Raw genomic sequence first — 27,664 nt, 5'->3', positions numbered from 1 at the left:
AAAGCTATTGGCTACTAGCCTGAACATAGTCCCGTAACTAAATAACGTCATCACGTTATGTACAATCGGATTTTCCGACAACTTTGTCCGACCGTGTGTATGCAACAGTTTCAGACAAAATCCAACGGATTTGGTTGTCAGAATGTCCGACCGTGTGTACAAGGGTTTATTCTTGTTCTTAACTGTTTTGAGAGTCTTAAGTAAAGTACTTGTTTACTTTGCCGCAGTCTGGTGTCTTTGTAGTTGCATTATCACTTTGAAATACACTATTACCAAAAGTAGTTTTAGTCAATAGGGTTCAATATTGAGTTGCAATTTAATTGAGTAACAGCTTCAACTCTTCTGGGAAAGCTGATCACAAGGTTTAGGAGTGTGTCTATGGGAATGCTTGACCATTCCTCTAAAAGCACATTTGTGAGGTCAGGCACTGATGTTGGCCGACTGCTGGCTCACAGTCTCCACTCAAATTCATCTCAGAGGTGTTCTGTCGGGTTGAAGTCAGGCTGAGGTCGAGCTAATGGAGATCATTGGAGTGGAGAACATTGGAGTTTTGGTGTATATACAGTGATTTCCCATTTCTAGAGGGATCCCACAGGTACTGACTTCACAAATGCACTTCTGGGAGGATGATCAAAAATTGCCATAGACACACTCCTAAACCTTGTGGACAGCCTTCCCAGAAGAGTTAAAGCTGTGATAGCTGCAAAGGGTGGGCCAACTCAATATTGAACCCTATGGACTAAGACTGGGATGCCATTAAAGTTCATGTGTGTGTAAAGGCATGCGTTCCAATATTTTTGGTATTATAGTGTATGTCCGAACCCAGGGTGTCAGAGGTGTGGACGGCAAGATCGGGGCAACCTTTGGGGTCAGTCATCTTCCAGCAGCGTTACAGGGGCTTCTGATGTAAAGTTAATTTCATAAAGGTGGTTGTGGACATCATCCCAGGCTCAGGTTTCCATTTGATAACATGTTTTTTAGGCTTTTTGACTGGGTGCCTTGAGATTTTGAGGCAAGTAAAAAAGGGTTGAGAAATGCTGAACTAGTCATCTGCAATTTCCTTTATTAGCAGAAGTTACATGTAAAATCTTTTGGTTGGATAAGAAGATATACAATCACTTAGAAAAGGAAAATAATTCTTTCTCAAGGGCATTTTCTCTTTCTAGCTGTGGATCACTGAAGGGATTATAGGTGGATCATGAAAAGAAGCAGCCAATGTGCACATTATATCAGATTTGGTCAGTTTCACTAGGTCACTCTCATTAGAGGCTGGAGGTTCCTCAAAGGATTTCTTTGGCTGCCTGTAGCATCAAGTCTAGCTCAGGTATACTGGGGACATCATGGTCTGGTAACAATAAATAAGCCGGTCACTTCATTATGGGACAAAACCAGAGTTCTGCTAAGGAGGAAATTGATGTAGCAGACTTGCAGGAAATGTACAAGAAGTTTGTCACGGAGTGTCCCAGCGGAACTTTATATTTGCATGAATGTAAAAGATTTTTTGGAATTTCGACTAATAACGAACAATCTCAGTTTATCGATCGAGTGTTTTCCTCTTTTGACAGAAATGGGGTAAGTACAAGGTAAATTCTTTATATAATAATTCTGCAACTACATATTACAAGCTAAATAAATATAGAACCATTTTTATCACTCTCCGAGGAAGGAACCTAATGAGTGGTGAAAGCCTTAGAAAGCCAATGATGGAAATCACTTAAAGTAGAACTAAAGACAAGAAAAAAGTTATATGACAGTTTTCTTTTTTCTTTTTTTTTCAAATATAAATTTTTATTAATCTCCAACACAGGGAAGAAAATACCAGTCATATAGCAGTTACAAAGATAATATGCATTTTACCGATCTCTGTTAGTACTGTGATGTTGGATAACAATAGAAACACTTAAACCAATCATCTTAGATCAATAATCACCGCAATCATTAACTAGAATCCTTGAGGGACCTGGTAGTTCACACTTGGTTCTTAGTGACCGCTCTCTCTTCCCAACTTTCCATTTTCCTCTTACTAACTATAAATAGGGGGGAGAAAACAGTTAAATTATCCTGTGTAGAAGGGGGTGGGGAAAGGGTACTGAAATCACGACAGTGGGGCGGGTGGACTTAGAGTTAGAAAGAAAAGTGAGATGACAGTTTTCTGGGGGAGATTTCCCTTTACTTCCTGTCCCATAGCCACAACTGGAAGTAAGAGGAAATCCTACCAAAAGTGAGGGAAGTCTCTGGTTGTCACCAGTGTGAACAAATGGTGTTCCCATTGTTAGATTTCCCTTTTATTACGGTTCTGCTGAAAACTCAAATTTTGGAATTTTCTTTCACTTCCACATTCACATGCAGTCATAATGGTCACCAGTAAAAACAGTGATTCTCCCTAATAGAGGAACAAGCATCAATAAAAATACCTAACAGGTGTTCTAATCCCTCACTTCCCTATCGAAGGCTAAAAAAAAAAGTTTAAAAACTTTAACATTTCAAAATGTTTGCTCTTCCTGTTCTGTAAAAGAGCATACCATCTATGGTCGGCCGGGCTCTAGGTAAATAGCTAAATCCCTCCTGTGGAGCCATTGTTTTCTCCCAGTCGGGGGGTTCCCACCGGGATAACACAGTGATTATTGCTAGTGGCTAGTGGCTATAACAGCTATAACAGCTGCTAGCAAAAATTGCTTGTAAAAACCAAAAGGCTGGTTGTACCGATTGATCGATCAACTTGGGTACATTAAGCCTGTTCATGCATGGTTTGCACTGTCTATGGCTGGCTTCTTGTCTCTATCAGCAATGGGGTTTGATTAGTCCTATCCCATCATTGGATGATAGTACAGCTAAGCGCACATCGCAAAAGTCAGTCGCCAGTGTAAACAAACGTAAAGTATATATGATATGTAGTGTATAGTGTATGATAGTATTACAAGGAATGGGGCAAAAATGATGCAAATAAAAAATATATCAATAGGTATAGGATTAAAATGAATTTTAAAAAAATGAGTAGACAATAAAATGCACAATAGAATGCAACCTCTTGTACTGCAGTGCAAAATAAGGCACTATAGACAGTGTGCATTCATTTTTGAATGGTCATGGGTGCCCAGGCCCTAAACAATGTACAGCTAATCTATACCGGTGTCCAGTGTTGCTGGGTGGCCAGAGCGGGAGCTCCAGAGACATGCAAAACAGAAAAAAAGTGAAATAAACCCACACACAGGATATAGTGTAGCAAGATTAAGAACAATGGTTAAACATATAGTAATGCACTCACAATTGACTCAGAATGCAAAGCATGGTATCTCAGAGGGGCAGCTGAATCATTTGAGATGTGCCATTGGGAGTCGGTCTTCCCTTTCTCATAGAATAGGTGCAGGTACTGCACCCCCTACCCATCTCCAAGCACCGCCCCTTTAAGACCATACAAAACCAAATATTAAAATAGAGCCCGTACAGCAACAATAGATGCCCCAAGCAAAAATACATCCCTCCGAGCAACTATAGACCCAGTTAGCAAAAATAGATCTCTACCAGCCACAATAGATCTCCCTAGCAACAATAGATCCCCCCAGCAACTATAGCTTTCCTGGAAACAGTAGACCCCCCCAGCTACAATAGATCCAGCCCAGCAACAATAGATCTCCCAGTAGCCAGCAACAATAGACCCCTCTCTCGACAGTAGGTCTCTCCCATTAACAATTAACCCCAAGCAAAAAAACATACCCCCACCAGAAGCAATACCCTCGGTGACAATAGATCCCCGGCAGCCAGCACGAATAGACCCTTCAGCATACCCCAGCACTCCTTGTCATTATATTTAGTGCTGGAGGTGCCAGAACTGCGTTCCCCCACGTTCCCTCTGAAAAAAAGCCCTGCCCATGGCACATCTGAAGCATATACCATGCTTTACAATAAACAGAGGTTTAAAGAGGAAGTAAACCCTGATGAGTTTACTTCCTCTTTCATTCCCTGCAAAGGCAAAGCATAATGGACTACTATGCATCGCATAGTAGCCCATTATGTGTCACTTACCTGACACAGGAGCCAGCGAAGTCGCCGCTGTCCCCTGTAGTCCGCCGCATCCATCTTGTTGGTGGCGTCTCGCAGCTCCGCCGCTGTCATTCGGCGAAGCCGCGATGACGTCACTCCCGCGCACGGGAGTCGTCACGCGCGGCAGCTCCATTCTTGGAAATGGCGCCCTCAGTGCGCCTGCGCGCCGATGTCTACGGCGCATGCGCCGTAGACATTGGTGCCCGTTTTCGGGCAAATATCTCCTAAACCATATAGGTTTAGGAGATATTTCTTGGACCTACAGGTAAGCCTTAATCTAGGCTTACCTGTAGGTCAAAGTGGTTTGTAAGGGTTTACAACCACTTTAATTCCAAATTACTTTATAAGGAATACATGTTGATTGGGTTTGGACTTTAAGGGAAAAACTATAACCATTTGCATTCATTTATTTTTTTTGTATCTTGATCAGATTCTCTTAAGTTTCTAGCAGACATGCGGCAGTGTGGTAGACCGCTTTTCAAAGGGCAGTATAGAGGCTAACAGGTATCAGAAGGCAGCTGTGGTGCCTCTTGAATGCCTGTTAGCCTCTATACTGCCCTGTGAAAAGCGGTCTACCATTTTCTTATTTACCAAGCACCATTTTAACAATGTGGGTCCACGCCGCAATGAGCTTAGCATTTGGCTTACAGTTGCAGTGCAGCCCCATTGGACTCACTGGGCGAATTTTATCAGTTGGTGCCACCTGTCAAACTCTGCAGGCCAAGTTAAAAAATTACATGGCATGTGTACAGCCCTATCTGGCTGTAATAATAGGATTCAGGTGGGAGGTAAAACTGCAGCCCAGCCACCTGTTTTTAATACCCCCAGCTGCCCTTGTGAAAGAGCCCTTACAACAGGGGTGTCCAACCTTTTGACCTTCCTGGGCCATACTGAAAGAAAAGGAAAAGTCTTTTTGTCACACATTAAAATACACTAACAATAAGGATAACCGATAAGCAGAAAAAGTCAGGCAGATCACAACTTAAGATCACCAATATAGATAATGTACATACCTGAGTAATAAATCTTAATTTTTTTTGTAATATTTTATATTTTTTGTAATACTTTTTTTATTATAACAGCAAGAGGGCAACATAAAAGTAGTGCGATATTTTATTTGATTTTGATAAACGAATGAATCGATATCAGGTTGGTTGGATGGAGTAGCAATTCTCAATGAATTCTCAAAGGGCTCATCAGATATTTTGGTTCTAATTTTGCCCTCCTTGAAAATAGTTGCTCACAAATATAGGTGCTGCAAAAACTTATGACATGAATAATGCCTTGTACACACGGTCGGAAATTCCGACGGAAAAGGTCCAATCGGATTATATTGTCGGAAAATCCGATCGTGTGTGGGCTCTATCCGACTTTTTCCGTCGGAAAGCAGGATCCCCGACAAAAACAATCAGATCAGACTTTTTCCGATAGTTTGTAGAGAATTCCGATCGGACAAAGTGCCACGCATGCGCAGAACAAATTATGAGACCAAAGCTATTGGCTACTAGCCTCAAAGTAGTCCTGTCGTAACGAAGGAACGCCATCGCGTTCCGAACTATCGGATTTTCCGACAGCTTTGTCCGACCGTGTGTATGCAACACCAGTTTAGGACAATTTTGTTGTTGGAATGTCCGACTGTGTGTACAAGGGATAAGACATGAGTGGGATACTTTTCTTTCTGAAGATAAAACTAATAAAAGTCCAGTAAAGAGACAGTCAAAATTTTATTCGGCCTCATGTATTCGTTAAGTGTAAATGCATTTTTACAAAAACTGAAAAAAAAAAAAAAAAAAGAATTCAATATTTTTAAGTAAGCTTATGATTGTGTCCACCTTGGGCCACATGTGGCCCGTGGGCCAAACATTGGACACAATTAGAGAAAATTGTAAATCTGTGTAACCAGTCTCCAACTGGAAGGAAACCTCTGTGCATGTACTGCATTCATTTGTTTCAACAGAACTAAATATTCATCAAAGCGGCGCTCCTGTTAACAAATCGCATTGACAAGCTAGCATATGTATATTTACCATATATGAACAATATATACAAAATATTGAAAAACAAAATAGCAAAATAACAGATGGTGATAAGAAAGAAGTCCGTGGTGGATATAGCTGATGGACCTAAAAATAATCTGTTGACGAGTGCACCTTTCACCAAATTGCTCCACACACCCAGCTGGGGTTTAAACTCACCAAAATGATGGAATTGTTAGGTCTCAGTCATCATCAGTATCCTGCCATACACACGAATAGAGCCAAACTGGAAAGCCTCAGGAGTCTGGAAATCCGGGAACATGAGAAGAAAAACTCCACATAGAGCAGTTCCGTTTGACTTTTTTTATTGTGTTCCTCCAATTAAAATTCAATATTGTATAAAACTTTCACATGCCTTGGTTCCAAGTTGATCATATAGCTTAGTGTAGTTGTACCGGTCTATAATTCTCTCCAACTGGGGGGGGGGGCTGGAGATGCTCTAAGGGCGTGATCTCACGGCGACCGGAAAAGACGTGCGTTCTAAGGACTCAGCTGTAAATTGGAAGGAGGAAGTACAGAGCGGTGAGTTTACTGAGATCGTTCCTGCAGCACCTCCGGTATCTCCACCCCCCCCCCCCCCCCCAGTTGGAGTGATTGATAGACTGGTACACCGACACTAAGCTATATGATCAACTTGGAACCAAGGCATGTGAAAGTTTTATACAATATTGAATTTTAATCGGAGGAACACAATAAAAAAAGTCAAATGGAACTGCTCTATGTGGAGTTTTTCTTGTAATTTTCCCAGATTTTTGGCTCTAATCGTGTATATGGCAGGATACTGATAATGATTGAGGCCTAACAATTGCATCATTTTGGTGAGTTTAAACCCCAGCAGGGTATGTGGAGCACAGATTGGAGGAATTTGGTGAAAGGTGCACTCGTCAACAGATTATTTTTAGGTCCACCAACTATATCCACCGCGGACTTCTTTCTTATCACTATCTGTTATTTTGCTATTTTATTTTTCAATATTTTGTATATATTGTCCGTATATGTTAATATACATATGCTAGCTAGTCAATGCTATTTGTTGACAGGAGTGCCTCTTTGATGAATATTTAATTCTGTTTAAACAGGTTGAATTATTTGCTGATGATATATGGTTTTATTGATATATATATATATATATATGATATATATGGTTTTATTGTTGTAATTTGAAACCCATAGCCAGTGGCGTAACTAGAACCTTCAGGGCCCCGATGCAAGAAACCATGAAGGGCCCCCCTGAACCCCAGCCAGGGCCCTTCTCTCCGAGTCCGGCGGTGGAATCACTGGTATCTGTAGTTTTTTTTTTAGGTGCCCCATTGGGGGACTGTCCCTAGGCAGGATGGGGTCCCCGTCCCCAGAAGAGATGAGGTCCTTTTCTCCAGGGCAGATAAAGTTACTAGTGAGAAGGGGTCCCTGTCCCCAGGGGAGGTGGGGGTCCCTGTCCCCACGTGAGAAAGGGTCCCTGTCCCCAGGGGGAGATGGAGGGGGTATGTAATGGTGTGTGGGGGATGGGGTTCTCTCACTCACCATGACCAAGCTGTAGGCCGCGCACTCATCCATGCTGGCCTCGGCTCCATCCAGTGTGCTGGACGGGCGATCAGCATATCTCCCAGAAAGACCTTTCATCATCTGTGTATGACAAGGGAGGAGGGGGGCTGGCAGACAAGCCTGCAGTGTTCTCCAGGGAGCCGGCTCTCATAGGGCTGCACTGCATCTGTGCGCTTAAAGTTTGTTTACCCGGGAGAAGTATGCAGTGCAGTGTGGGCCGGACTCAGGGGGGGACGGGACTCTGGCTGGGGAGAACAGACATCGGACTGAGCGGCAATGCATGGAGCAGGAGAGGGGTACTCTGAGGAGCCGGCCGAGGACGCAGGTCATGCGGGGAATGCACAACTAAAGAGCAGCCAGTGCGATAGTCGAGCATGGAGCTCTGCTAGTCACCCTCCACCTCCAGCCACCCGTGTGCATGGTGCACTGGTACCCCTAGCTGCCTATGCTGCTGCTGGCCATATGTAGAGGGGGCTGCATGGGCTCCCTGCATCACAGGGCCCAGTTGCGGTCGCAACTGCTGCACCCCCTATAGTTACACCCCTGCCCATAGCGCTGAGATAGGAGGAAGTAGGGACTGCAATTCATTTTTTCTTCCTTTTTTAACATATTGCATTAATTTGTTAGCTGACCTTGGTAGAATACTGGGACAAGTCTGTTCCCCTTTTAAACCCGTGCAGCTGTGTCATTTGTCCTGCGACAATGCACAAAAAGAGGAATCATATTATTGTCTATGGCAGGGATATGCAATTAGCGGACCTCCAGCTGTTGCAGAACTATAAGTCCCATGAGGCATAGCGAGACTCTGACAACCACAACCATGACACCCCGAGGCAGAGGCATGATGGGACTTGTAGTTTTGCAACAGCTGGAGGTCCAATAATTGCATATCCCTGGTCTATGGGATCTTTTTATATCTATGAAATGTGATTCCCTATAGCTTGTAAAAAGATGTACGTGCTCCTTTTGGTGCATTTTTTTACATCATAGACTTCAATGGGGTGCCTAAAAAAAAATGCATGAAAGTACATCACAAAAAAGTATGAAAACACATTAAAACACACAAAAAAGCATGAAAATGCAAGTGTGAATCTAAGGCCTGATTCAGTCCAATGCATTTTTAACACTTTTTGCATTTTGCACCACAGTCCATTTACCGCGATTTCCTATGGAACACGTTCTGTAGTGCAAATCTGCAAAATGCTAAAAGCACTGAAAATGCATAGGTGTGAATCAGGCCTTAGGGGTTGATTTACTAAAGATAAAAAGACTGTGCACTTTGCAAAGTGCAGTTTCCGCTCTGCCAGTGCAGTTGCTCCAGAGCTTAGTAAATTAGGTAAAGCTTCACTCTGCAAAAAGTACCCAATCATGTGCAAGGAAAAAAAAAAAAAACTTCATTTTTGCTTACACATGATTGGAAGATGGAAGTCAGCAGAGCTTTTGCTCATTTACTGAGCTCTGGAGCAACTGCACTTTGGAAAGTGCACAGTCTATTTGCCTTTAGTAAATCAACCCCTTATGCTGCATACACACGATGGGAAATCCCGCCAGCAAAAGTCCGATGTGAGGTTTTAGTTGGAAAATGCGACTGTGTGTATGCTCCATCAGACTTTTGTTGGCGGAATTCCCGCCAGCAAAACATTGAGAGCAGGTTCTCTATTTTTCGGTCGTAAAAAGTTCAGATTGGAAATTCTGATTGTCTACAAATTCCAATGCACAAAATTCCTACGCATGCTCGGAAACAATTCGACACATGCTCAGAAGCATTGATCTTAATTTTCTCGGCTCGTCGTAGTGTTGCACGTCACCGCGTTCTTGACGGTCGAAAGTTCAGAGAACTTGTGTGACCGTGTGTATGCAAGCCAAGCTTGAGTGCTTCGGCAGCAGATCGAGGTTAGTGTCCAAGGACGATCATCGGTCCTTTATCATAGGCAGTGGCGGCTGCTGCTAAATATTTAGGGGATGTTAAACAAATGCTAGACACCCCCCCCTCCCAGGGGGAGACAGATGGAAAGGTGGCGGTCGGGTCCCAGATGAAAGGCACAGCTCCTCTGTCACCGGCACAGATTGCTAATTACACAGGGCACAGGGCAGCTATTCAGCCTGGTACCAGCTGACAAGTGACACACACACCCGCTGCTGGGACTTCCATCTCCAATGGCTAGATGTGGGGACCAGCAGCACTTACACAGATTCCCTCCTCAGCAGTGTACCCGGCGATGTCCCGGGCAAAGAGGGCTGATCGCCGACTGCATCCACTAACCTCGATCTGCTGCCGAAGACATGTCCTCCCCCAGCTACAGTCCGAACAGTCCGGAATTCCATCGGAAAAAAAACATCCAAGTTTTTTCCGACGGAAAATCCACTCGTGTGTACGGGGCATTAGACTTATTCCATTGGAAAGTTCTTGGTGAAATTGACTCGTACAGCAGTGTTTTTGAAGACCTGATATGTATCCACGATTTCTTTCCATCCCAGGACAACACAATAGATTTTCTGGAATATGTGGCTGCCTTGAATCTCGCTCTGCGGGGGAAGCTGGAACATAAGTTGAAGTGGTCTTTTAAAATATATGATAAGGATGGAAATGGTTGTGTAGACAAGAAGGAGCTGAAGGAGATTATTCAGGTAATAATACAATTTATAAGAACCATGTTTTCTATTCCAATGCCTAAAAAATATTAAAGCCAAATTCCAATGTAAAAAAAAATATTGCCCAACACTTAAAAAAAAAAAAAGAAAACTGCTTTATTCACCTCCTCACTAACGCTGTCCCCCACAAACACATCGCTCCACGGTCCAATGGTGCTCCCTCTCTGGGTTAAATGGTGCCAATATCATTGAATCCACTTTCTGGGAGCCAAGGTGTTGGGTGCACCATCATAACGGCTTGGGCTTACAGGAGAAAGCTACAGTGACCCGTGATGATGCCATTTTGTGAAAGGACCAGCCACTAGGACAAAAGAGGAGAATGAGGACCTGTGATATCTTTTTTAACGTGAATGTACAAAAAGATACTTTTACTCTTACTTAGAAAAAGGTATGTAAGAAAAAAAAAACTAAAAAATAAATAAATCAGGGGCAAGGGGTCTTTTGGAATTAAAGAGAATGTTAGGGCCTGATGCACATGGACAAACCGGCTGCTGTGCTGCAAGTATCTTGCAGAAAACTGCAGTCAGCAGCTGCGGAGTTCAATAGTGCAAAAATGATCACACATGAAAAAATGACCTGCATACAGCTTGTGTCCAAGGACGATCATCTGTCCCTAATCATAGGCAGTGGCGGCTGCTGCTAAATATTTAGGGTGTGTCAAACAAACGTCAGACACCCCCCCCCCCCCCCACCCAGGGGGAGACAGATGGAAAGGTGGCGGTCGGGTGTCAGATGAAAGGCACAGCTCCTCTGTCACCAGCACAGATTGCTAATTACACAGGGCACCAGGGAGCTATTCAGCCTGGTGCCAGCTGACAAGTGACACACACCTGCACACCCGCTGCTGGGACTTCCATCTCCAATGGCTAGATGTTGGGACCAGCAGCACTTACACAGATTCCCTCCCCAGCAGTGTACCCAGCGATGTCCTTGGTGAAGAGGGCTGATCGCCGACTGCATCCACTAACCTCGATCTGCTGCCGAAGACATGTCCTCCCCCAGTTACAGTCCGAACACCATCCAGTAAGAGCGGCGGCCGGAGGCTCAGGGAAAGTCCATGAGTAACCCAGGAGCAGGACGGTCTCTGATCAGTCAGCACTCCCTCTCCTCTCCTCAGCCTATCATCGTCCCGGCCAATCGAGTGACCGGTCTCAGGACCGGGTTCCTGATTGGCTGTAAGGAGAATCAGGAAAACAATAGCGAATATTAGTTCGCTATTGTCACACAACTGGGTGGGCTCAGGGCGCAGTGCACCCTCGAGTCCACCCTTTTTTTAACCACTTGCTGACCATTTTACTGGACACACAGTGTGTGTGTTTATGTTATATATATATATATATATATATATATATATATTTTTTTTTAATATCATTTTTTTGATCGATCAAAATTCTTTTGATCGGTACTCCCCTCTCCACCGGCTTGCGGGTCTTCAGGGAGTTCCGTCGGAGACCCGGTGATGTCACGGACATCAATGTCACTGGACTCCTCCCCTCTTCCCCAAGTACCTCCGCCTGCTAACGAAGGGAAGGGGGAGGAGTCCAGTGATGTCGAAGTTCTGATTGAACGTAACGCGCATGGGGAAGGAGCTACGCATGAGGTCACCCGCTGCTGCCCTACGGAACTAACACGATTGTCGGCTTTACATGCTGTGTTTTTATCATCTTTATGTGAGTAGTTTGTGTTTGAACACAAAAATTTAATCTTATACTTAAGCGGTGAGCACTTAGATCTTTTCTTTCTACCCATGACCCGGCGTCCTTGCTGAAATCTAAGGAGACGTGAGAGAAGTTTATGGTCTGTGTTAACCCTTTTGATACCCGCTTGCATGACCACCTGTTTACACAGGGGTCCATGCCATAAGGTGAGAGTGATCAGTTAGACCGGAGGTGGAGGGATTGTCACGCTACTGTGGGGAAAAAAATTAACTACGTCAGTGCGACAGTTTGAATTTAATACGTATTTGTGTGAACTGTGAAGTTAAGTCATGGATTGTGGAAACTAACTAGTGTCAGGTGATTGTATATATAGTGTATACCACATTTAGGGCTGCAACTAACGATTATTTTCATAATCGATTAGTTGGCCGATTAATAACTTAAAAAAAAAAAAAAGAGGTAATTTTGCTTCCATTTGCATTTTTACATATTTTTTCGGCCAATATTTTGTTGGGCAGATTAAAAAGCACCGCAAAACACCCCCGCAAAAACGCATTATTACATACTTTTCTGCAGCTTCTCCATTGAAGTCTATTGAACCAAAAAAACAAAATAGCACCCTTTTGCGTTAAAAAAAAAAAAAGTCCTTGTCCTTTCCAAATACGCAGCGGCTGAAAAAATCATGGATATGAACACCCATAGGAAACCATGTAAATGAACTGTAGTACGTTTCTGCAAAAAGCACCAAAAAAAACACAGAGGTGTGACCCAAGCCTGAGATGTTTAGTAACATAATGGGGTTAAAAAAACTCAAATTATTACAAAAAGAGCAAATAATCGCTACTGTAAAGGGCTAACTTTTTACTATGGGACAGTGAAAGTAATATTTACAGTAGCAATTTGCTATTTTTGTACCATAACGGGCTAATTTTAGTTTTTTTTTTTTTAACCCCATTATGTTAGTGGCCGATTAATCGATTACTATTTTCATAATCGATTAATTTCATAATCGATTCGTTGTTTCGGCCCTAACCATATTTCACACTGACTAATGCAGAGCTGCAATGCAAGGAGATCAAATAAAAGTAGTTGGATCTGTATGTGCGTTATAATTAATCGAAATTAGTCGATGAATCGATTAAAAAAATAATCGATCAATCGAACACGAAAATTTTAATCAGTAACAGCCCTAATTATATATATATATATATATCTATCTCACAACCCCTCACATTTTTGTAAATATATTTGTATAAAATCATTTATACACAGGTAAATATATTTCTTGGGTTGTGGCATTAGGCTAGCATGTGTGGTATTATTTGATATTTGTATATCATTACTTGTATGTTTTTTGATACCTTTATTGTTTATGTTGTCATTTCTGTGTATTGTTATTCTTAGATAGCGCCTGTTAAATACCATTCTGATTTAATATATGGAAATTCCTCTCAGCGTTCTTCAATCTTCCTTTTACAGGACATAAACAGTAAAATGTATTTAGGACAAGGGTTTTAACCCTTGACTACTTTATCTGAAGTAAAAAATAGTTTTAGCTACAAATGCAATTTTGTTTACTGTTCTAACTTGAAGTGAAAGAGGAACTCTTTTTGGTTACTATACTGTAATAACCCTAAAAAAGTTGTGTTACAAACCAGAGTTGTAGATTGTATCAATAAATTGGTGGTTAATAAAAGGAATTGCATAAACTTTGTTTTCAGTCAATTTACAGCATTAAGAAAGATTGGAAGAAAGCCCAGGACACGCAACTCCTGAGCCCGGACGATATCTGTGAGAGAATCTTTCAACTGGTGGATGAAAATGGTGATGGTAAGATAGAGCTTAAGTTCACTTTTTAGGCTTCATTCTCACGAGGCGGATCCGCTGCCATGGAGTCCGCCTCCGTCCGCCAGCTGAGTAGGAGATCTCTCTGTTGATCTCCGCGGAGCCAGCGGATGACAGGTCCCTCTCTGCTCACTGAGTGGGGAGGGGCTTGTCGAGAGCCGCTGGTGGCTATGGAGAGATCGGACGAAAACGGATAGCATGTCCGTTTTCATCAGATCTCACCCGATCCGATAGGGACGGATGCGCACGTAGGGCCATCCGTCTGATTTTAGTGGAACGGACCGGGTCAGATGTCAACGGACATGTCACTGCTGTCATCTGTCACTCCATAGACTAGCACGGAGCGTCCGTTAAGGTCCGCCGACAAAACTGACAAGCTGACCTGAATGGTCCGACAGTGTGAAAGGGTCCTTAGACATTTTCTTGAAAAGCAATGTATTTGTGCATTCTGTGCTTTATCATATTTAATAACCCCCTCCACACATTTTCATGCTTTGTGTCCATTCCACTAATAAAAATAAGAAAATGTTAAAGCGGTAGTAAACACGCTGAAATTTTTTTTTCATACCTGTTAGGGAAAAGGCATAATGAGCTAATATGCACCGCATACTAGCTCATTATGAAATACTTACCTTAGAACGAGGCCCCAACATCTCACCTGATACACGCCGAGGGAGCTGACATGTTCCCTCGGCGTGTCTTCCGGATATCGCGGCTCTGGCTCTGTGAGTGGCCGGAGCAGCGATATCGTCACTCCCGCACATGCGCGTGCGGGAGATCTCTTTCCGGCAGGGTCCGACGTCTGCCGGGCTTCCAGCCAAGAAACCCCTGTGCGCATGCGCCGCTGCAGTCAGCGGCTCATTGCCAGGGGAATAGCTCCTAAACCATACAGGTTTAGGAGATATTTTTTTACCTATAGGTAAGCCTTATTATAGGCTTACATGTAGGTAAAAGTAAAAAAAATAGACTATAAAACCACTTTAAGACCTTGTACACAAGCCCCTGTATAGGAGACTTCGGGAAAACCTGTATAGTTAATTATAACTGTACAGTTTGTTCTTAGGTTTAGAAACTCTTATGCTCCGTACACACGATCAGACTTTGCGACAACAAAACCGTGAAATTTTGTTCGAAGGATGTTGGCTCCAACTTGTCTTGCATACACACGGTCACACAAATGTTGGCCAACAATTCCGAACGTAGTGACATACAAGAAGTACGGCGAGCCGATAAAAAGGAAGTTCAATAGTCATGCGCCACCCTTTGGGCTCTTTCTGTTAATGTTGTGTTTGGTGAGCATTAATTCCGAGCATGCTTGTTTGTACTTTGGACTTTTGTCTGATGGACTTGTGCACGCACGATCGGAAAGTCCAACAACACACATTTGTTGGCGGAAAATTTGAGAACATGCTAGCCAACATTTGTTGGCGGAAAGTCCGACAACAAATGTCCGATGGAGCGTACACACGGTCGGACTTTCCGCCAACAAGCTCACATCCAACATTTGTTGTGGGAAAATCAGACCGTGTGTACAGGGCATTAGCCTCACTCCTAAATGTATCCCTAAATATTAACTTAACGACTTTCGGACGGACCATTTTGCAGCTAAAGGACCAGGCCCCTTTTTGCGATTCGGCACTGCGTCGCTTTAACTGACAATTGCGTAGTCGTGTGACGTGGCTACCAAACAAAATTGGCGTCCTTTTTTCCCACAAACAGAGCTTTCTTTTGGTGGTATTTGATCACCTCTGCGGTTATTTTCTGTGCTATAAACAAAAATAAAGCGACAATTTTGAAATAAATGCATTATTTTTTATTTTTTGCTATAATAAATAGCCCCCAAAAATATATAAAAAAACATTTTTTTCCCTCAGTTTAGGCCGATGCATATTCTTCTACATATTTTTGGTAAAAAATAAATAAAAAATTGCAAGAAGGGTTTATTGATTGGTTTGCGCAAAAGTTATAGTGTTTACAGAATAGGGGATAGTTTTGTTTTGTTTTTTTTACTAGTAATGGCGGCGATCAATTTTTATTGTGATTGCGATATTATGGTGGACACGTTGGACAATTCTGACACATTTCAGGGACCATTGGCATTAATACAGCTATCAGAGCTATTAAAAATGCACAGATTACTGTAAAAATGTCACTGGCAGTGAAGGGGTTAACCACTAGGGGGCAGTGTAGGGGTTAAGTGTTTGTTTTTTTTTACTGTAGGGGGGCATGTGACATCACTGATCATCTTTCCCTATAACAGGAAACAGACGATCAGTGACAGGCTCACTAGGAAGCACGAGGAGAGGTTTGTTTACATTTACCTCTCCTCGTTCTTCAGCTCTGTGACCCGAATGAGGGATACCGGCGGCGGTCGGGTCCGCGGGTCCGTGGGCCACGGAGCTCAGGACCGGGTCGCGAGTGCACCGCCGGCGGCACGTGAGCCACGGCTGGGCACTTAAAGGGCAATGTACCTGTACGCGCTTGTGCCCAGCCGTGCCATTCTGCCGACGTACATCGGTGTGAGGTGGTCCTTAAGCGGTTAAACAGTAAAGCCCTGGGGCCCAACCTACGGCCCAGGGGCCACATATGACCCGTTTGCAACTTGTTTTGCAACCCATTTTTGGTGCTTACCCAAGCCAGTAAAGGAATATATTCCTTAAAGAGGAACTGCAGTCTGCTCACATAATTTGTAATAAAAATATCTTTGCCATTCTGAAGCTTCCCTCCAACCAATTTGCACATTATTTGATATATACTGGGATTTTGTACTTGCCAAATATTCTGCAGAAATCTCCCACCACTGAGTCTGGCTGCAATCATTTTAACTGTGGGCAGCCGAAGCTGCTGCCTGTTCATTTCCTGCATTTACACAGACACACAGAGGCACACCTCCAGCTCTGCAGCTCTCATTGGCCCTCTTATATCCCCCCTCCCTTCCTGGCAAACTCTCACAAATGCCAGAGAGAGAGCTGTGCATGGTGCCATAAGCCTAGGCTAATGATCAGACAAGAAACAGGAAGTGGGCTGTATAAGGCATTTATTGGCAGAAAAAAATGTTTTACTATCTAAAGTTAATGATGATGATGACAGGGAGCAGACGATCAGTGTCCTGTCACTAGACAGAACGGGGAGATGCTGTTTACATTGGCATCTCCCCGTTCTTCAGCACTGTGATACGATCGCGGGTATCCTCGCGGCGATCAAGTCCGTGGGTCCCGCGGGCACGGTCACCGTCGCCGACTTATATTTGCTGACAGCGGTCGGCAAGTGGTTAAACAGGTGGTGAGGAGGCGATATAACACCACCTCACTGCCTGTCAAATTCCCTCTGAAGAGCAATCCAAACATGGATTGCTCTTTAGAGGGCACCACATGTGTAAACAAGCCCTGAGCCTAGGTTCACACATAGGTGATGTGGGAACCAGCGCGATTCCAATGCCGGTTCCTACATTGCATCTCTCCTGCAGGCAGGCCTCTGCGAACCGCTGTGGGTGTCATTACATTGTTAATACCTCCATATTGGTTCACAGATTGCAATGATGAGTGTGAACTCGGACAGGAATTGGATTGCATAGGTGAGAACACCCATGTGATCAGATTCCAGTGTGGGGGGGGGGGGGGGGCCTGCACTATTTTCCTGCAAATCGAATGCAAGTTCAGCCATACAACTGTACGGCTGAACTCCCATTGCACAGACATCGCATGCGATTGGCACAGCAATGCGGGTGCGAATCACATGCGGTGTCTGTGTTCGCACAAGTGTGAACCCAGGCTAAGGCTGGTCAGCCATGGCAGTATATTCTGTGGAGTAACCTCTTGTCTGCAGCAATTCCAAAAAACTTCTGCTCAGCTGGGGGCCAGGAGAAGGAACACTGTTTCCCCTAATTGCCGGGAACCGCAGCACAAGGATTACTCCGCCGGCACTATTTGATGATTTTCAGGCTTAGGCGGAGTAAACCTTATGTTGGGGTTCCCACAATTACACTGTCTGGTGGATTTGTATAGAAGTGGACCTGATTAGATTGTCAGAACTGCTGAATAAAGATAAGAACTTACTCCTGATAACATTAACTAGTCGTGTTCCTCCACCAGCTGGAGCACAGAAACCACAGTGCAGTCTGGATCATGTGTCTGGGTACCAGGTGGAAGGAGACCTGGACACATGATTCAAAACCCGTACTGTCCGGGTGAATCCTGTACAGGTGGCAAGCCCTAGTTCTGACAGGATCAACGTGTATTTTTGAACTTATCAGCAGATATATCAAAACAATTTCAATAGTTTATTTAAAGTGTTACTAAACCTACAACAGTAAAATCAGTCTGTATATGCAGTAAAGCACGCTTGTTATACTTACTGCGGAACGTAAGGGGTTAATCCTGCACATTGTGTAAAAAAGGCTGTTTGATCCTGTCTTCTCTGAGCCACCCCTTCTTCCATAGTCCCCAACCCATCCTAACATGATAGAGCCTTGGAGCATGTGTATTGCCAGAGAGTCTTTTTTTCTTGGTACAGTGCATGCAGTGAGTGTGATCAGCACAGGGCCAATCAGCACTGTCCAGACAGAGGGTCGGGGGTCTTACAGCCACATAGGACAATCAGAGTAGAACGAACACTCCTCCTCCAACTTTAACCAGATACTGACAGAAGTCACAAGACTGCTATATAATGCTGATGGGAAAAGGTATTTAGCAGTTTAAATTTACTAAAATAATTGCATTTCCATGTTCTGTTTACTGTGGTAGACCAGATATAGTGAATGCAGGGTCCGGGGTTTAGTAACAGTTTAACGAACTAAAATAAAGCAAAAAGGAGAAGTTCATTGTCTGGGTTTACATATACAGGGGTTGAAATTTCTACAATCATGATAATAAATGTTATGACAGCAATTAAACTCAGCAATTAAACTCTGCTATCACTGACAATACTATTGTGTCACCATTACCAAACATCCATAAAAATACACAGTATGCTGCAATATGGCAAAGGGAGTGGTGCCTCCATGTAGTACCAGAGCCCAAAAAACATCCAAATCCTAAATCAAATTATCTGCAAAAATAAAATAAAAAAATGTTTCCTCTTTTTCAGGCCAGCTCACATTACACGAGTTTGTGGAAGGAGCTAAAAAGGACAGATGGGTCTCAAGGATGTTACAACTGGATACTAATCCCTGTACCTGGATTATGGAGCAAAGGAGGAAAAGTGCAATGTTTTAGAGAGAAGACATCTGACCTGTTCTGAAATGCATAACGATGGCCACTCACGTTACAATCTGAAAGTACAATCTCCCTTAGGCTTGTTTCACACGAGCTTCAGCATGTATAAGAGCAGTGTGAACAGCAAGCTTTGACAAAGCATTTGCAGAGCTTTCAGCAAGTTTTGTTGAAGCTTTTAAAGTGCCATTCAGCTCCAGTTTGTAATTGTTGAACACAGGTCCTAATTGGAGTGCTGATTGCCACTTTAAGCTAGCTGCTAGCAGCCTTCAGCGGGCTTTCTTCAAGCTTCAAGAAGTTCTGAAGCCTGCTACTAAGGATGAGCTCAGGCGTGTTTGCATGGACCACGTGCAGAGCCCGACAGGAAGTCGGCGCAGCTCTGCGCTAATCACAGGCAGTGAGACATTGCCTGATCTCTGCAGCTGCACATCGGGGAAATGTCTCACTGCCTGTGATTATCGCGGCGCTGCGTCGGCTTCCTGGCGGGCTCTGCATGTGGTCCATGCAAACACGCCTGAGCTCATCCTTACCTACGAGCAACTTGCTTAAAGAGGATGTAAACCCTGATGGGTTTGCTTCCTCTTTGTTTCCCTGCAAAGGCAAAGCATAATGGACTACTAATGGATACATCGCACTATTAACCCCTTCCCTGCCAGTGACATTTACACAGCAATCAGTGCATTTTATAGCATCGGTCACTGTATAAATGTCACTGGTCCCAAAAAAGTGTCAAAAGCGTCTGATCTGTCAGCCGCAATATCGCAGTCCTGCTAAAAATCGCAGATTGCCGCCATTACTAGTAAAAAATAAATAATAAAAATGCCATAAGTCTATATTGTAGACGCTATAACTTTTGCGCAAACCAATCAATATAAGCTTATTGCTATTTTTACCATAAATATGTAGAATACATATTGGCCTAAACTGATGAAGAAATTATTATAATTTTTTTTAAATTGAATATTTATTATAGCAAAAACATTTTTTTTTCAAAATTGTCGCTTTTTTGGTTTATAGCGCAAAAAAATAAAAAACGCAGAGGTGATCAAATACCATCAAAAGAAAGCTCTATTTTTGGGAAATAAAGGACATAGATTTTGTTTGGGTGCAACATTGCACGACTGAACAATTGGCAGTTAAAACAACGCAGTGCCGTATCGCAAAAAATGGCCTGGTCATTAAGGGGGCAAATCCTTCCAGTCCTTGAGTGGTTAAAGTGGAACTAAACCCTCCTATCCTTTTCAGCCCAGGAGCTGCCATCTTGACCTCTGTCTGACCTGCAACTTCCATGGTGCTGTGATGTGAGCAGTTATGATACAAGCCATTGGATGGTTTGACAGTTTGTTTGAGAGCACAAGAAAATGTGGCAGTTAGCATTCCTGGCATGCTGGGGATGTAACGGTTTTAGAAACTGTTAAATTGATGGGTTTAGTTCCGCTTTAGGCTGGGTTCACACCGCTGCGGGTGGGAGACCCGGATGTGATTCGCACCGCACTGCAGTGCAAATCACATCCGATCTCTGTAGCGATGCGAGTTCAGCCATACAGATAGTATGGTTGAATATGCATCGCACCCGCCGCAAACTCGCACAGGACCCTTTTTTTGGTCCGCAGCAGAATCGGATCGCATGGGTGTTCACACCATGCGATCCGATTCCTGTCCGAGTTTGCAGATCGCACTGCGATATGCGGACTGATCTGGGGGTGTCATTAAGATTTTATTGACACTTCCAGCAGTCCGCATAGGGCAGTGTGAACTGCCGGCGGGAGGCATGCAATGCGGGAAAACACCGCGGATTTGCGGCGTTCCCGCATCGCTCCGGTGTGAACCTGGCCTTAAAGCGGAACTGAACTGTAACTCAGCACCACAAACTGAAAACACTATTTTTAACCCTTTCCATCCGGGCCAATTCTTAATCCTCTCATACATTTAAAAATCATATTTTTTTTCTAGAAAATTACTCAGAACCCCTAAACGTTTTATATATATATATATATATATATATATATATATATATATATATATATATATATATATATATCAGCATAGACCATAGGGAATAAAATGGCAGGCATTGCAATTTTTTTATGTCACATGGTATTTGCGCAGCAATTTTTCAAATGTAATTTTTTGGGGAAAAAAGCCATAGGCTGTAATAGGCTTCAAAAAGGGTGCACTGCGAGTACTAACCATTGCACTCGCAGTGCACCCAGGTGTGTTAGCAAAGCAAATGAATATTTGCATTGCTAACACAGAACCCCCTGGTGGCCTAGCATGGATATTCATGTTATTCCAGTCAGCTATTATTGAAGATCCCCTGGTGGCTAAGGACAAAACGGAGGCTGTTTGGTAGACTTGATGTGCCTGTTTTTAAAAGATCTGAGTTGAGAGTTTTGGGAGCCCAGAGTTTCCCGTGCTTATAGGAGCCCCTTTACTTGCTGTTTCTTTGCATTATCGTTTGAACGCATTTGACGCCATTGAACGATTATTCTGGGATTTTCATGGACTGTTTTTTGTGCCTGTTTTTTTATTTATTAATATATATATATATTTATTTTTTTTAGCATGTAGCACTTTCATTAGTATTTGGTTTGCGCAGGACCATCTTATATTTATAATGGCATTCAATACACCCATCTAGACTGCGTTTCTACTCTTGCCGGCGGTGACAGCGACACCTGCGGTCAAGGAGAACCCAGTGCAACCCAGTTGAACTGGTACTGAAACCAGAAATTTAGAGAACTAGTCCCGAAACCCAACTGTGGTTTCAGGCAAATTAACTTTAGAAAAAAACATAGCGCCTGCTCGTCAGGAGCCAGCGCTACCCATGTCTCCAGACCTAAACCCTATTGAGCATCTGTGGGGCATCCTCAAATGGAAGGTGGAGTAGCGCAAGGTCTCTAACATCCACCAGCTCTGTGATGTCATCATGGAGGCAGGGCCATCATGGGCCATCATGGGAACCCTGGGCAAAGTAATGCACTGGGGACCATCCAAGCCTTCCCCAATTTACGCACCTACTCTCAAAAATAAACGTATAAATAGCTGATAGATTTGAACAAACGGTATAAAAAGTTTTGAACAAAAAAACTTCAGCCTAGGAGTGGCCAAGGTGCCTCCCCCCCCCCCCCCAAAAAAAAAAAAATCTGAAAACAATATTTGTGTTACAAATAGACTAGAATCATTATTAACAGACACAAAACACAAAGGACTTACACAGTTCCTGCTACATCTAAAAGATATCAGGGGCGTAACTAGAAATCACAGGGCCCTATAGCAAAATGTTGTATGGGGCCCCCCCTGCAAACAGCCCCCCCCCCACAAAAAAAAATGTACTAATTCCATTGAACAACAGATTACCACACTCATGTGGCACTGTGCCCAGGCCAGTAAATTAATTCGACCGTGACCAGTAAATTCATTTATCAGTGACCATGACTAGTAAAATCATTCGACAGTGACTGTGACCCGTAAAATCATTTGACTGAGACCAGTAAATTCATTCATCAGTGACCAGTAAATTCATTCATTAGCGACGTGACCAGTAAAATCATTTGACCGTGACCAATAAATTCATTCATCAGTGACTGTGACCAGTGGCAGTACAATAATACAGCAGTTACTGTGACCAGTGCAGGACATTTACCCCCCTCCCCCCGCCATGCTGTATATTATAAAAATCACAGACAGTCACATTTCATAATCATCACCATCAGTGACCATGATCAGTGGCAGTACATTAATTCATCAGTGACCGTGACCAGTAAAATCATTCATCAGTGACCAGTAAATTCATTCATCAGTGACCAGTAAATTCATTCATCAGTGACCAGTAAAATCATTCATCAGTGACAGTGACCAGTAAATTCATTCATCAGTGACCAGTAAATTCATTCATCAGTGACCAGTAAATTCATTCATCAGTGACCAGTAAATTCATTCATTAGTGACAGTGACCAGTAAATTCATTCATCAGTGACCAGTAAAATCATTCATCAGTGACCAGTAAATTCATTCATTAGTGACAGTGACCAGTAAATTCATTCATCAGTGACCAGTAAAATCATTCATCAGTGACCAGTAAATTCATTCATCAGTGACCAGTAAATTCATTCATCAGTGACAGTGACCAGTAAATTCATTCATCAGTGACCAGTAAATTCATTCATCAGTGACCAGTAAATTCATTCATCAGTGACCAGTAAATTCATTCATTAGTGACAGTGACCAGTAAATTCATTCATCAGTGACCAGTAAAATCATTAATCAGTGACCAGTAAATTCATTCATCAGTGACAGTGACCAGTAAATTCATTCATCCGTGACCAGTAAATTCATTCATCAGTGACAGTGACCAGTAAATTCATTCATCAGTGACCAGTAAATTCATTCATTAGTGACAGTGACCAGTAAATTCATTCATCAGTGACCAGTAAATTCATTCATCAGTGGCCAGTAAAATCATTCATCAGTGACAGTGACCAGTAAATTCATTCATCAGTGACAGTGACCAGTAAATTCATTCATCAGTGACCAGTAAATTCATTCATCAGTGACCAGTAAATTCATTCATCAGTGACAGTGACCAGTAAATTCATTCATCAGTGACAGTGACCAGTAAAATCATTAAACAGTGACCAGTAAATTCATTCATAAGTGACAGTGACCAGTAAAATCATTCATCAGTGACAGTGACCAGTAAATTCATTCATCAGTGACCGTGACCAGTAAATTCATTCATCAGTGACCAATAAATTCATTCATCAGTGACAGTGACCAGTAAATTCATTCATCAGTCACAGTGACCAGTAAATTCATTCATCAGTGACCGTGACCAGTAAATTCATTCATCAGTGACCAATAAATTCATTCATCAGTGACAGTGACCAGTAAAATCATTCAACAGTGACCAGTAAATTCATTCATCAGTGACAGTGACCAGTAAATTCATTCATCAGTGACCAGTAAAATCATTCATCAGTGACCGTGACCAGTAAATTCATTCATCAGTGACCAATAAATTCATTCATCAGTGACAGTGACCAGTAAATTCATTCATCAGTGACCAGTAAATTGCTGCGTGGGTCACTATGGCGGTAGTTCCGCCACTGGATAACATTATATATGTGTGTGAATGAGGTATTGGGGCTCATTCACACGGGTACCGTGGCATGTAGAGTGTGATTCAGTGTTTTTCTATTCATGTGGTTGGAGCTGTGAGGAGGCCGGCTATGTGGCACTATGGGGATTCAGTGGCTTTAGAAACACAGCTGCAGATCCTGATTTGACATGCATGTGGAAGGAGCTGTACGGCTCTGAACATAGAGTGCATTCTGGACCACTCACCCACACCTGTCCAATTAGGACCTGTGCCTGTGTTCATACAGCCGCTGCATCCACAGAGTAACAGACGGCTCCCATCGCACAAACAACCTAATATTTTCAAATAATTTTCTTTTACAATTTTTTTTTACAACAATTGTGGGGGAGGGGGTCTATGGTGAAAATGTTAGGAGTCTAAACGGACCCCTGATGTCTCACTTTTGAGACAGAGAAAAGGGACTGAGGATATATATTCCTTAACCACTTCAGCCCCTAAAGAATTGACCCCCTTCCTGACCAGGCCATTTTTTGCGATACGGCACTGCATTGCTTTAACTGACAATTGCGTGGTCGTTGCGTGGTCGTGCGACGCTGTACCCAATACGGCACTGCGTCGATTTAAGTGACAATTGGCGTGGTCAAGGCGTGGTCGTGCGACGCTGTACCCAAACAAAATTGATGTCCTTTTTTTCCGCACAGATAGAGCTTTCAATATTATGGTATTTGATCATCTCTGCATTTTTTTTTGTGCTATAAACAAAAAAAAAGGCGACAATTTAGAAAAAACAACAACAACAAAAAAACAATACTTTTTAAAACATACCCAATAAAAAAAAGTACCAGTTACTTACCGGTAACTGTCTTTCTGGGAAATCTTCCAGGACGGCACACCTGAGAGATGAGAGGCTCCTCCCTACAGGAAACACAATCAATCGACAGCTGTTTTAAGTCCCCACCCTTCCCCTTGATCCTCAGTTTGTAGAGAAGTAACTCCTGAACCAGGTTCACAAGGGAAATCATTCCTCATAGGTACTCACCTTCTAGTGTTCTAGAATTTTCCCTCCTCCAACGGGCGGGAAGTAGGCCTGCCGTCCTGGAAGATTTCCCAGAAAGACAGTTACCGGTAAGTAACTGGTACTTTTCTCAAGTCATCTTCCAGGACGGCACACCTGAGAGGATAAACAAGTACCTCAGGCCTACCTTAGGGTGGGGCCACTGCAAAACCCTCTTGGCGAACATTGGCTCTGCAGTGAGCTTTACCTCCACTCCATACGCTCATATGCTTGATGAAGGCATCTTAGCTGGATCATGCGGCTGATCTGCAGGTCTGCTCCACAGATGTTCCTGCCTTTTCCGCTTCAGATGCAGTATCTAGGTGAAATGGGCTCTTAAAAATGGAATCAGAAAACATGTTAAACTTGTAGGTTAGCAATGTTGCCTATCTCACACATCTAACAACCATGGCCTATTATGCCTGTAGGTGCTACTTAGAACCACTAAAAAGATAAATAAGAGACCTGTGTAAGACAAGGACACTACATTAATCAATAAGAGGGCCTGTCTTAACACTATCCTGTTGAGGGAAATAAAACTGCTTCCTTTTTATCTTTATGTCAGCAAAAGACTAAAGGGAAGCCTACTTAAGGGAAATAGATTAACAGAAGCTTGAACCCTGGGTTTAAGGCACGCCCAATCTATGTCCTTACTTACGCCTGAGAGCCTTCTTCAGGAGATTAAAGTCCCTAGCAGGAGTAGACTACCCATATTGCTATGTCTAGTTTTGCTAAAAGGGCAAAATGAAGGCCATGCACCAAGCCGAAACCTATTCGATCGGGTATACATCTTTATACTTCATCCTCAGGCCCTAATACTCCTCTGAACAGAGCTCTCCAAGTTCTTACTAAAAGGGGGATTCATTATCCCCTTCCTCCAGTGTCCCATAACCCTACAGGGCTTCAACCCTAGGAAATGGTTCTGGCATCCCTGAATGCAAGTGGTCAAGGTTTTCTGACATGTGGCAGCTGCAGCCCGAACTCCTGGCCCCTCCATGGAAAAGAAGGCTGAAATACAAAAGGTGATACATGCATTATTAATATCACAAATAAAATGATCATAGATTGTGGGCACGGCACAATAGATTTAGACAGAAAGGACACAAGCATAGACAACAATGTTGTGTGCCTGAGTGTGACTATCTAAACCAATATATCAAATATGGGAAGAGACCCAAATCTGAACCTCAATGTTGACAAACAGTCCTCATAGTCTGGTTTTCTGATGTGCTGCCAAGACGTAAAAACATTGAGACTCAAGCAAACCCTAAATGCTGCGTATTTCTTTAGTGCAGCTAGCTAGGTCATAACTGATATATAAATACGGAAAGGACAGGAACCCCCTTTACTGTTGTGCTTTACCCATGTACAGCAAAACAAGGCTATAAAGACAGAAAGACCCAAACTTCTATGTTGTGTATTTCTGACAAACCACCACAGTTATAAGATTAATATGAACACCAACTCCCGTGTTGTGCATTTCTGCTATGCCACAGGGAAAAAATATGGAACACAAGACATTCCTTTCTGTCATGCACTTCTGTAGTGTAGTTCAGATAGAACCAACACTGAGAAAGGACACAAGCAACCTGCAGCATTGTGTTTTTCTGAAACAGAAAGCACCAACAAGCTTCAATCTTGAGTATTTCTGCTGTGCAACAACATAAAAGCAAAAACTGAGGAAAAAGACAGACAACCTTTACAGCTGCAATCTTTCTGGTCTGCTGCAAAATAAAACAATAACGTCATGATGAGTATTCCTGCTGTGTAGCAAAACCTCAATCAGAAGGGACAGATAAGTTTAGGGTTCCCACACCCGTGCGACCCAACCTGCGACTTGGGACTGCAAGACGCATGAGAAGTCATATACTATGGCTTCCAATGGGTACCATTTGTGTCTGTGCGACACCAGCAGTCCCTGATTCCTGGATCCACAGACCTCAAGATTACACAGGTCGCAGGGAAAAACAAAAAAACAAATAGCAATTTTCAGGTCGAACAAGTAAGAGGTCCCCAATGCTGTGACTCCCTGGAGGATTGCAGCCAACAAACCCCTGCTGTGTATCCCTAAGATGCAGAAAGGTAGATCCATGAGAAACACTGCTCACTGCTGTGCCTGATATACAAACGATAAGGCAGTAAATATAGGACATACAGGACACAAACATTCAATCTTTGTGTATGTCTGATGTGTAGTAATATACCAATACTGAGCAGAGAGGCCACCATCCTCAATGTGTCTCTCAGCTGAGCAGCAAAAACAAAATCAGAAAAAGACAAGCAACCTTCACTGCTGTGTCCTTTCTGATATGCAGCCAATAAGGCAGTATATGCAAGACATAAAAGGACAGACAACCTTCAATCTTGTATATGTCTGATGTGCAACAATATAACAATTCTGAATAGAGATAGCACATCCATATTGAAGCGATTTGGCCTTGCGACTCAACATGTCAAATCGCATGGCTAAAATCAGCACAACACCACTTTGTGGTGCTACATGGATTACCAAAGGCAGTATATGT

At 43.0% G+C, this 27,664-nt stretch overlaps 1 protein-coding gene across 1 annotated transcript; it reads left to right on the top strand.

Moving 5' to 3' along the window:
* The first annotated feature begins 1,163 nt into the window (after nt 1-1,163).
* Nucleotides 1,164-19,337, top strand: LOC143940851 (guanylyl cyclase-activating protein 2-like). Its single transcript, XM_077462636.1, has 4 exons — nt 1,164-1,572; nt 10,098-10,247; nt 13,651-13,759; nt 18,860-19,337. The coding sequence occupies exons 1-4, from the start codon at nt 1,378-1,380 to the stop codon at nt 18,985-18,987; spliced, it is 582 nt and encodes a 193-aa protein (XP_077318762.1). The 5' UTR covers nt 1,164-1,377; the 3' UTR covers nt 18,988-19,337.
* Nucleotides 19,338-27,664: the final 8,327 nt, after the last annotated feature.

This window comes from Lithobates pipiens, unplaced genomic scaffold, assembly GCF_037356315.1.
Source record: "Lithobates pipiens isolate NorthernLeopardFrog02 unplaced genomic scaffold, aLitPip1_a1.2 Scaffold_10, whole genome shotgun sequence".
NCBI lineage: Eukaryota > Metazoa > Chordata > Amphibia > Anura > Ranidae > Lithobates > Lithobates pipiens.
The sequence above is the reverse complement of the archived record's forward strand: the minus strand, read 5'-3'. Positions and strand labels throughout refer to the sequence as shown.

Coding starts and splice junctions, on each gene's coding strand:
- LOC143940851 (XM_077462636.1), top strand. CDS start 1,378: ATGGGACAAAACCAGAGTTCTGCTAAGGAGGAAATTGATGTAGCAGAC. Junction 1,573..10,097: donor CCTCTTTTGACAGAAATGGG/GTAAGTACAAGG, acceptor TTTCCATCCCAG/GACAACACAATAGATTTTCT. Junction 10,248..13,650: donor AGCTGAAGGAGATTATTCAG/GTAATAATACAA, acceptor CTTTGTTTTCAG/TCAATTTACAGCATTAAGAA.